This window comes from Nannobrachium achirus (genome assembly GCF_963921795.1).
Source record: "Nannobrachium achirus genome assembly, chromosome: 18".
Classification (NCBI taxonomy): Eukaryota; Metazoa; Chordata; class Actinopteri; order Myctophiformes; family Myctophidae; genus Nannobrachium; species Nannobrachium achirus.
Window position 1 is genome coordinate 51,302,958 of NC_137825.1, and position 12,069 is coordinate 51,315,026.

At 41.7% G+C, this 12,069-nt stretch overlaps 1 protein-coding gene across 2 annotated transcripts in view; it reads left to right on the forward strand.

Moving 5' to 3' along the window:
• The window catches only part of tmem94 (transmembrane protein 94), a 75,899-nt gene extending 64,334 nt beyond the window's left edge, over positions 1-11,565 (forward strand). For both annotated transcript variants that reach the window (XM_080747990.1, XM_080747991.1), the window contains 9 exons: positions 759-948; positions 2,291-2,368; positions 3,240-3,325; positions 3,976-4,057; positions 5,346-5,494; positions 6,319-6,413; positions 7,166-7,259; positions 9,645-9,815; positions 11,427-11,565. In XM_080747990.1, the coding sequence (XP_080604116.1) occupies positions 759-948; positions 2,291-2,368; positions 3,240-3,325; positions 3,976-4,057; positions 5,346-5,494; positions 6,319-6,413; positions 7,166-7,259; positions 9,645-9,815; positions 11,427-11,499 (1,018 nt within the window). In that variant the 3' untranslated portion in view covers positions 11,500-11,565. The remainder of the gene's footprint in view (positions 1-758; positions 949-2,290; positions 2,369-3,239; positions 3,326-3,975; positions 4,058-5,345; positions 5,495-6,318; positions 6,414-7,165; positions 7,260-9,644; positions 9,816-11,426) is intronic.
• The last annotated feature ends 504 nt before the right edge of the window (positions 11,566-12,069 follow it).

Consider the following 12,069-nt stretch of genomic DNA (forward strand, 5'->3'; position numbering starts at 1 on the left):
ACCTATTTGCTGCGATTTTAAACATAGCTGAACTCGGCAACTGCCAAATTGTCCTTACCTTTTAACGTCGGCACGTGCACGCATCGTGCAAGATCTGTGTGCAGCTCATGTAGCAGGCACGTAGACTCGAGCACAGCTTTCGATTAAAAACATTCCATTACAGAAAAACTAATGGAAAAGCCGAGCTGTGCGTTATGGTCCTGCGTGGGCACGTTCGCGCACATAGCACACGATCTGTGCGCAGATGATATGCCATAACAGTTTCCAAATAAAATAAATTGTGTGAAAAAAGACCATTCTATGGCCGTGCAGCTCCTTCCTTTGTTTACATGCAAACCTATGGAAGCGGAGCTATGACGCGGCCTCAGACCGGATACGGAAACCTAGATCCGGTCAAAACAGTTATCCAGATTTAACATGAAACAAACCCGGAACTGTTAACCCATTTAGAACGGGTACACATTTTGTGTATCATTATTTTATGCTTTAACTATTGAAAAATAGCAGATATACAAGCTCACAGCGCGGCACCGAGTGCCGCGCTGCGAGCTCGTAGATCTGCTATTTTTGAAAAGTCGTGAACGTTAGAATTTTGACCCGATTCTATAAGTGTCTTTTGAATCCTTCTAATTTTAGGCCTAAATGGGTTAAGGGGACCCCGTTGGTGTTAAGGGGAGACCTTGAAATGTGAAAATCTGAGAAACAATGATATATGGCGCACAAACGGACCAGTCTACTCCTTTGTTTCTCCTCCCCAGCATTGCTCTGGAACCCCTGTACCCGTCGCGCTGCTCTTGGGAGACCTTTGGCTACGCCACCGGAGGAGGGTTCAGCGGAAACTCGGAGGGCCTGTCTCCTCTGGGCCTGTCGGGTCAGCTCAACACGCTGGGCTGTTCCGTCACCTTCCACCAGGGGGAGAGCGTCAGCATTGTCAAGCTCATAGAGCAGGTGAGGAACTTGCATTCCGTGTCACTCTAGATTTGAACCACTTTAAACATTATTTTATGCTATTAAATGAAAAATAGCAGATCTACAAGCTCAAAGTGTGGCACCGATGATTGGATCCAAGATGTAATGGAGTAGAAGTGAAAGTACTGGAAATTGGACATTCTCAAGTAAAGTACAAATATCTCAAAATTGTACTTGTAAGGTGTATTCCACTTTAAAAAAAAAAAACTTTTGGTCATTTTATCGTCTACTCAGGCTTTTGTGATCACCCTGGACAGTTTTTAATTTGCTTGATTCAAAATTTAGATATTTGATATTCATTTTATCAGACAGGGCCCATTCCTATACTAAACCATTTTAACTTCAAACTCCATTTTAACCATGATAGATTCATAAAAAAAAACACCTGTGTTTTTACGATAACCTTTTTCATTTATTTGTAATAATTGTTTGGGAAAATGGAAAAACAATTAAATTATTAAAAATAAATGAAAAAGGTTATCGAAAAAACACTGCCAGCTCACAAACTAGGAGTAGTTAGACTAGTATGGGTGTTTTTGATTAATCTATCATGGTTAAAATGGAATTTGAAGTTACAGTGGGTTTGTATAGGAATCTAGGAATGGGCCCTGGATTGGGAGTGTCTCGTAAAATGAATATCAAATATATAAATATTGAATCAAGCAAATTAATTTCACAAAAAAGTAGACGATACAATGACCAAAAGTTTTTTTGAAAGTGGAATATCCCTTTAACTCATTTAACGCTGATCCCGAGTATACTCGTGAAAAATACTCGAGTATTTAGAGTGCCGATCCCGAGTATACTCGCGTAAAATACTGTATATAGAGTAACGCCGGCACCCTTACCCTACGGTCCGTTGGAAAGTCCTGGCACGATTGGACTCGCCGATTCATCATCATCATCATCACGGATCCACGTGCACAAAATAGTAATCCCTTAACATGGAGGCCGACGGTGGATCTCATCTTTAATGTCCATTTTCTCCAAACAACACTTTTAAAGCCAAGGATGGCATTAGATTCTCGCTACAATAACGTAATAACAAAGGCAACGATCGGCCATTTTAGCAACGGCATGGGGTGACGATCGCTTCCATTGAATGACGTCATGACGTCAAACCGGAAGTGTTTACGCAATGGCCTTCTGGCCTTCAAAATAAGAGAATGGCAGCGTATGGAGCCTGCGAGAGGCACGCTGGACATTTAACCCGTTCATGTCTGGAGCACTAAATGGGTTAAGTACATTACCTGAGTAAATGTTATTTTTTTAATCTTACTTTACATCACTGCAAATCTGTTTACGATTGAATTGTTTCCAGGCACGACACACCACCTATGGCATCCGCAAGTGCTTCCTTTTCCTGCTGCAGTGCCAGCTTTGTCTAGTCATCATCCAGGTGAGAGATAAAACACTAAAGCTCATATCAAAGTATCAAACAATTAGCCTTATTCACGGCCCGCCCACTCAGCAAATTTCTCAGCAACTTCCTGGTGCTGACGTCAGTTTAGAAGGGGAAACTATAACAGAAATAGCTGGACTTAAAGCCAACAGATCATTATTTCGAACGGTAAAGTAAATTATAATGCTTTGTGCCTTTTACTATCTTGTGTTCTTGATCATGCTAGCCGTATTTTATACTTTACTATTCGGAAATTGCATGAAACTTGCGATTTCTGTGTTAACTCTATGGGCTTTTAGCAGGGTTTTACCCTTCAAAATGTGACTTCAGCACCAGGGGGATGCTGAGTGGGCGGGCAGTGAATAGGGCTAATATGGCACTTGAACTTGGAAAATACAAAAAAAGGGCTATAAATACTGGGTTTTGATTAACGCCATCTTGTAGCTGTTGGTGGCTGCTCAGATGGTTATGATGAGTTAGGGGATAGTAAGTATCTTCTCCAAAGGACACTTTAACACACAGATCCAGGCTAAATGGTGACCTTCTTGGGGGCAGCTACAGCTGCCCCCAAGATGGTCACCACAATTTCGAGTGCCATAAAGCTTGCCTTGTATAAATGATTTTCTATGTGTATATTGTAAGGATTAACAGCATTCTTTTGGATGGTATGGGGTATATCCTGTGACTGACTTAATTTAATTTATTTGGACCCATTTTGTGTGTCATTGACTAACTGAATGTTATAGACAACATAATGTTCTTTATATGTCACATAATGTATCACAAATATGCATGAATCATACATGTGTAAAAGCAGGTTTCAGGTCAGGTTTGAATAAGTGTGTCTTCTGTCTCTGCTGGTCTGTAGTTCCTAGCGTGTTTAGCTCAGCTCCCTCCTCCCATCAACACAACGGACATCCTCTGGCTGTCCTGCTTCAGCTGCCCACTGCTCAGGTAGCACACGTGCACACACACACACACACACACACACACACACACACACACACACGTGCACACACGCACCCGCACGTTTGTCTCTTTTTTCTTTCTTTATTATACTTACAGTATACCTTAAAGCAATCATTTCTCTTGTGAGGACCAGGGAAATTGTCCTCACAATGTGGCGACATTTGACACTCACAAGTATATTAACACACACACACGCACGCACGCACGCACGCACACACACACACAGACACACACACACAAAAGCATGCTCCTAATCAGAATTAATCACTGCCAACATGGGTTAATAATAATATCTAGAACTGCACTTTGTCGAGGTGCCAACTTGCGCCTTGTGCACAAGTTGGCATACTTGTGTGCCAGCAGAGTGCGCCATGAGGTGTGCTCACCACTGACATCACCAGGAATGCTGGTCCCTCATTCGCTGTTACTGACGACGTTGCCAGAAATGCTGGTCCCTGATTGGGCTAAAGCTTAAATGCACACACAGACACCGACGTACCTACAAACATACGCACCCGAACGCAGTACCAGCACACTCTGCTGGCGCAAGTAATAATGGGAATAATAAGCCGATGTGTTGTTTTGCTGTGCAGAGAAATGTCCTAACTAATGCTGTGTATGTGTTGTGTTGACAGTATGTCGTTTTTGGGGAAGCCTCCAGACAGTTCGGTCATGAACGTGGCCACGGGGAAGAACCTAGACTCCATTCCTAGGAAGGTAGGACAACCTTTATAATGGCTGCTGAGCTGGACCTTGCTTAATATGTTCTTCAGCTGCTGAAGGGTCCATAAGCACCACTTTTATTAAGTTGTTTATTATTAAAGGGATAGTTCACCTGGGGCGCCCGCTGGCCTGGTGGTCAAGGCGCATGCCACATACTAGGCTATGATGCCTGCTGGCGTCGCCGGTTCGATTCCCGATCCGGACGACCTTTGCCACATGTCATTCCCCATCTCTCTCCCCATTTCCTGTCAGTCTACTGTCCTATCAATAAAGGCATAAAAAGCCCAAAAACAAATCTTAAATTAAAAAAAGGGATAGTTCACTTAAAAAAATTCTTTCGATAACTCACCCCACAGAGACTTGAATGCATGGATATTTCTTTTCTTTTTCGTTTTTGTCGCATTCCTAAGCCAATAATTTGACGACCAGCAGTGGTTCCCTATGTAGACACAAAGAGTCTGCTTTGTTCCCTATGGAGACACAAAGAGCCTGCTTTGTTACCTATGGAGACACAAAGAGCCTGCTTTGTACCCTATGGAGACACAAAGAGCCCGCTTTGTTACCTATGGAGACACAAAGAGCCTGCTTTGTTACCTATGGAGACACAAAGAGCCTGCTTTGTTACCTATGGAGACACAAAGAGCCCGCTTTGTTACCTATGGAGACACAAAGAGCCTGCTTTGTTACCTATGTAGACACAAAGAGCCTGCTTTGTTACCTATGGAGACACAAAGAGCCTGCTTTGTTACCTATGTAGACACAAAGAGCCTGCTTTGTTACCTATGGAGACACAAAGAGCCTGCTTTGTTACCTATGGAGACACAAAGAGCCTGCTTTGTTACCTATGGAGACACAAAGAGCCTGCTTTGTTACCTATGTAGACACAAAGAGCCCGCTTTGTTACCTATGGAGACACAAAGAGCCCGCTTTGTTACCTATGTAGACACAAAGAGCCTGCTTTGTTACCTATGGAGACACAAAGAGCCTCCTCAAATTATTGGCTTAGGAATATGACAAAAACTAAAGAAAATGTATACATGAAAGTGTCCATGGGGTGAGTAATCAATAGGAGAAAAAAAAATACATTCTAACGGTGATCCCTTTAAGAGTGTTAATTTAACTTGGGGTGTAAAAAAATCTATTATTTACCCTCTGTGAGGTCAATTAACACTCACTGCACAGCACTGTACCTTTTTCCAAATTCAACGCCCTTTTGTTTTGTTTATTGTCTTCTTCATAACCGTTTGTCCGATAATGTTGCCATCATGTCTTCACTCCTCAGACGCAGAACTACTTCCTGGGATGTTTCCTGTTGAAGTTCGGCCTGACGATGTGTGCCTACCTGCTGGGCTTTGGCTTCACGCTGCAAGGCTTCTGTGAGAACATGAGCGGCAACACCACGTTCAACTGCTCTCACATACTCATAGCCAGGTAGGAATTACCCTCCTTCATTGGCAACTTAATTGCTGCTCTAGCATCCCTATTCTGGGGCAAACATTCAGGAAAAATAGCTGATGTATAAGTTCACAACATGTTGGTGTTGAGGTAAAAATGAGGGGACCATGTGTACTCTGTCAAGTAGGGTTTAAATGGTTAAATATCTATTTTGTGTTGTTATTGCTGCTACGATGTTAATGAGACAAAACCATAGAATTCAACTTATTGTGTACAAATCTCGAATCTATTAGTCTGCAAATGCAAGTTATAGATGTCTTTACAGTAACGATGATGTGCAAGATTTTACCTCTCAAGTCCTATATACTTAGTATGAGAAAATAACTGATCTGTGCACTTATAGATCTGCTATTTTCACTGTGGGACACCACTGTATAATGTAGGGATGGGACGATAATCATTATTATCGTTTATCGTGACAAAAAAACACTCACGATAATCGTATTGTTGAGATTTATATGTATCGTGAAATTATCCTCCGTCAAGCACTGGGATCAATTCACCTTTTACTTGCCGAGCTGCATATCCGGTACCACTTAAACCCTCTATAATTGCTAAAAACGGACCTGGAAATAACAAAATAGTGTTGCGACGTGTTGTGAGCTTGTAGATCTGCTATTCCTTTGGCAAATGTTCCGCCCAAGGTTATTGGATGTTGGGGATATTTTGATTATCACGATAATGTCGTAAATTGCGATTTCTTTGTTCACAATAATCCTGACGTGAAATGTTCATATCGTCCCATCCCTAGTGTGATGAATTAATACCATGACTATGTTGTGTGTGTCTTTTGAATGCAGCTCATCCGAGGACGCCCCCAAGTGGTTCACTCAGCTTTCTAATGGTCTGTTGCTTACTCAGAAGGTCATGGCGGGATTCCTGGCCTTGCACATAGGTAGGAACACGCACGCACGCACACACGCACACACACACACACATACACAGAGACAGCAAATTCTGACTGTAAAGGCATTTATAATAAAGGCCAACTGTGCTTTTTTTTTTTTTAACCCGAATCCTTTGAGAAGGGCATAAAAAAATGGATTAACGATTTTACTTAGGCTGGCAATTATTCTCAGCGCCATTCTCATATTTGAGAGTGAGCGCTGAGACAATGACACAGAATGCATTGGGAAGATTTGTATCAGATCTTTTTTCCCCACTCACAATAACAGGATTCAGATAAAAAATGTACTAACATTTTTCTTTGTCTTTAACCCATTTAGGCCTAGAATGATTTAATGCTTCTATTGAAAAATAGCAGATATACAAGCTCGAGCTTGTACGAGGCTACAAGCTTGTAGATCTGCTATTTTTGAAAAGTCTAGATGTTTTTTTTCTTTCTTTTTTTTTTGAGTCTTTGAATATATCTTTTTAAAAGTGAATATTTGTAACTAAAATATTTGCTTCTGGGTGATCCCTGGAACAACATATTTTGAGATGGGGGTCCTTGGCTAAATACATGTAATTTTGGGGGTCCTTGACATGAAAACGTTTGAGAACCACTGATTTAGAAGAAGGATTTAGAAGACATTTATAGAATCGGGTCAAACATTATTCAAAGAATTGCACAAATGTTTAATGGCTTAAAAATGGACTAACCTTTTTTCTTTGTCTTTAAAACCTGTCCCCGTCCGTTTGTTCCAGTGGTGCTCTCCCTGAGCTATGTGCACCGCTCTCAGCCCCTCTGGAAGAAGAGCCCCTTCAGCAACACATGGTGGTGCCTCTCTGTACCTGTGGTGTAAGTCATCATCTACTCTGTATACTGTAGGCAGTGAAAGTGTAGACCCACACCATCTGCTGGTTGTATAAAGAAGAAATAATGTAATCACCATTAAAGGGCCATTTCACCTCTGGGACAACCAGATCTTATTGTATTGTTGTTTGGGACACGATCAACACAATCCTGAGTTATTTTTTTGTGTTCAATCTGTGTTTTGAGATATTTTAGAATTTCAGAATGAATGATGATGCATTTTGCATCATATGATGCAGCATGATGAGTCATATGATGCAAAATGCATCATCGTTCATGCTGAAATACTAAAATATCTCAAAACACAGATTGAAGACCCTTTAATTTCCCCATAACGACACTTTTTGATTGTGTGTTAAAAAACAGTTAAAGCTTTTGCGAAACCATAATTTTGTCACAATTGAAGCACATGAGACATTAATTACAGCAGAATCGTCAGCAGCACATGGCCGATGCTTTTTATATACCCATATGTTTTAGTGCTGTTTTGTGTCACTAGTCGAAACAAACTAAAAATAAGATGGTGCAGTGCATTGCTTTTTCTTTTTTTTATCAGATCCAAAGCATTCAACAAGGCAAGTTTAAATACCCCCCTGCTTCATGTGTTGTGATAGTGGCAGCATCAACAAGACAGGCTTTGCAATCCGATTTGGGGAAAGAAATGCTAATTTAAATAATATTTCTATCATTAACACTTTCTTTTTTATTAAGATTTGTTTTGGGGCTTTTATGGGGCGCGACGTTGGTGTAGTGGTTAGTGCATATGCCCTTCGTGCGGAAGGTGAGTGGTTCAAACCCTGCCTAAGCCGACGTCAGCTAGGGGGGAAGACAACAGCCAGCCCCATGGCCTCCCCTAAGTAACAAGAAATCTTGTGAAATACAATGTTGTCAACCAATCATCAAGGATGATGATACACGAAAGAAGAAGAATGGGGCTTTTATGCCTTTATTGGATAGGAGGAAATGGGGGGGTAGAGATGGGGAGTGACTTGGGGCAAAGGTCATCCGGATCGGGAATCGAACCGGCGACGCCGCCAGGCATCCATGCCTATCTGGCAATGCCTAAGTGGTATGCGCCTGGACCAGTAGGCCAGTTAAAATAATTTTCAAAATTCAAACATTGACATAGTGTCCAATGTAACTGAAGAGGCACAACCCAATGTAACTCTGTCTGGTACAACCTGAAATGTGCACTAGATCAGTGGTTCTCAACCTTTTCAGGCCGTGACCCCCAAAATAATCATATTTTAACTGGGGACCCCCACCCAGACGAGCACTAAGAGTTGAGGCATTACATTTTGTATAACACGGTTTTATTGTGAAAATAGCAGATCTACATGCTCACAACGCCTCCGTTGTGAGCATGTTGATCAGCTATTTTCACAATTTCTGCCTCTAATATTTGACAATTTGGCCAATATTACATTTGTCATTTTATAGGTATTAAAAAGTCCTTCACTTTGGTAGCCGCGGCAGAACCCCCTGAACAGAGGTACTGCCGAAGAAATAAGCTATTTATTTACAAACATATGTATAAACATGTTTTCCCACATGATAACACACGTAATGGAGGGCTCAGTACGAGCGTGTATATTGATCCTAGAGGTCGGCGATCTTACTTTGGCGACGCGGAGGGGAGATCTCTTCCATTCGTTTACGTGCGGCGAAACAGCGAAAATAGCGATAGGGAAGCGGTGCCCGAGCGTGATTGAGACCGCGATCCAAGTACAGAAACATAGACGATTGTAATCCAGCCATTTTGGGTGTTGTTGTGGTCCATTGTCTGCTCCGTGGAGGGAGGGAGCAATTGGCCAGGCATGCATGCAGCCTGAATGTAAGTGAACGCTGCGGCCTGCTGGATGCTACGAGTAGCACACCCACTTGCAGAAAAGGAGTCAGGAGGATGTTAACCCTTTCAGATGGCTCCAAAAAGACACAGAGAAGAATGGCCGATCGTTTTTTTTTTGATTATTATCATTTATATCAAAAGTACGGGAATGTACGGGAATAGACGACCGGCGCACTGGGTGGTCCGGACAAGTACGGGCAAGTACGGCCAGGCTAACAAAGTGTTAAATTGTCACTTTAGAAATTTGCATATACCCTCTTTAAACTTCAACTTTATGTTGGTTTGTTTACTGTTGAGTGAGAAAACAATGTTGCACATAATCATCTGGGGACCCCCCAAAATAATTTGGGGACCCCCCTGGGGGTCCCGACCCACAGGTTGAGAACCACTGCATTAGATCATCAGTAACTTATAACAGCAGGGAGCAATCTCACGACGTTCCCTCTCTCTCTCCATCGCACACATTCCCGCTGTCATCTTTTCAGTCCATATCTATTGAATGCATGTCTTCTCTCGTACAGGTTGTTTGGGCAGTTGGTCCAGGCTACGGTGGACTACCACTTATGGCGTGACCAGAACAGCCGCATGACCTTCAGCATGGGGGACATTCCCTTGCAGGCCTGGCTGCTGGTGTCACTGTCCACACTACTGGTGGTGTTGGTCAATGAGCTAGTGAAGCTCAATGAGATACGGTAAGAAAGGACATATGCTTGCTGCTTGTTTCTGAGGGGCGGCATAGCTCAGGGGTAGAAAAAAACGTCATTAGAGCATTAAGGGTTCCCGAAGGGTTCCCAGTTCAAATCCGGGCTCCCCCTGAGTTAATCTCGAAGAGTCCTTGAGCAAGACTCTGAACCCCTAGTTGCTCCCGGTGAGCAGGTTGGTGCCTTGCATGGTTTCCTCCGCCATCGGTGTATGAATGTGTGTGTGAATGGGTGAATGACTGTAATGCACAATCTATGTAAAGCGCCTTGGATAAAAGTGCTATATAAATGCACCATTTATCATTTTTAAATGCACCATTTACGAGCGCTGTGTAGGGGTGGGCGATATGGTGATAAATATCGCTGAGACAATACAATGTCTCCACGATATGCCTTTTCAGAGATATCGTATATATCGTGATACAATGAGGGAGCCTTTAAGATCCTGTTGCATTGTTAATACAGAGATTCACTGCAGAATTAATTTAAACCTGCATTTTGGTCTAAATCAGTGGTTCTCAAACTTTACAAGGTCTCCCCTTAACTCTTGACAGTATACAAATGAAAGCAAATGGACCAAACCTCCCAAAAGTATATTTTTCTTTTAGTTATTGTTACCTTGTAGGTGGTTGTACTGTTAAGTAACTTGAAAAATAACCATAAAAAACAACATGAAAATAATCTAAACTGAAATATCTAAGGAACTATTAACATATATCAGTGTTAAATAGTCCTATTAAAAGTATTGCATATGGAAAGGCAGAATCCAAATGGTACTGTCCATGTTAACCCATACACAATGACAGTGTGGGGCTATCCCGCAGATTCATGAGCACCAGATGGTAGCGAGAAGGAAAGGGACAAAACTGAAGTCAAAGAGGTGATTGGTTTTAAGATCACAGAGAAAACATGAGATTGAGAGTGAGATTACAGGGGATTAGTTTTAAACGAGATCCTTCTATCCTTTTCTCTCAGCCTACAGTACATTGAAATGGGTTGATACACAGCCGGGATGGAAGGACGCTATGAACTAGAGTGATAATGCCGAGTAAATGTTTGATTTTTATTAAAATGTTATATAAAAAATCCATTTGTACATCTGTACAATCACACACATAAATGAGCACTGTAGGAAGAAAGTAAATGTCTCTGAAATATAGTTAAACACCCTGCCTAAAAGGAACATCCCAAATAAGACCGTTTAAGGTATTTTTTTTTTACGTTGGAAGCCCTCTGTATTTAATTTGTGGACATAATAAATAGCAAGCAAAGAAAACCTTCAATAATATCGCAGTTATAAAACACTATATGTACAGGATAGGGGCCTTCTCGCCTGTCTGAAGTGATAACTACCTCCTTCTCTGGCCTCCTGAAAGGTGAGTTTTCAGGGCAGTTTTGAAGGATGCCAGCGAGCTACATGTTTTAAGGCAGGTAGTCAAGGAATTCCACACCAGGGTGGCAGTGTTGTAGAAGGAGAATTTACCCCTTGTTCATATTTTGTCATCTTCAAGGGTTAGCCCTCAAGTTCAAGGTAATTGTTGATGGGCTCATCTTGTTTAAGGAGTCTTAGTAAAAATAGTTTTTCTCCTCTCTCCAATACAGGGTGCGAGTTCGCTACCAGAAGAGGCAGAAGCTCCAGTTTGAAACCAAGTTGGGAATGAACTCTCCGTTCTGATTGGTTTCTTGCAAGGGACTGAATCATGTGACTACACTGGGAACCAATAGGCGTTCTGGAAAAGAGGAAGTGGTCACTATACGTGACTCGTTTCAAAGGCACTTGACCCATTTCAACTCAAAAGCACTGTTAGGTGGAGTAGGTATCAACCAAATTGCATCGGTAGGGCTTCAAGATGCAAATATTTGAGATTATCAGTTTCTATTTTATTGAAAATTATCTATATATTATTTTATCATAGTAATTTATCTCTTCTTTTTTAAATAGAAAAGAGCCCAAAAAAGCTGTACATATTTATTTTATGAATCCAAGTTTGTTTTAAAGGCATGAGGAATGTTTTTTAAAGAGATTGTGCTCTTTCACCTTTATTCTTCCTCTTTGGGTTTGAGCACCCTGCATGGTCCTACTCATCCCGTGCTTCACCATTGTCTTGGAAATAGCGCCTCAAAGGAGGCATTTGCCTAGCTACCTTGGCCTCATTTAGGTTAATCTTGGTTCCATTGTGATCGTTTGTGCTCCTCTTGAGGACTTCTAGCTGTAGTGGTTTGTCCTCAAACAGCCACATTAGAA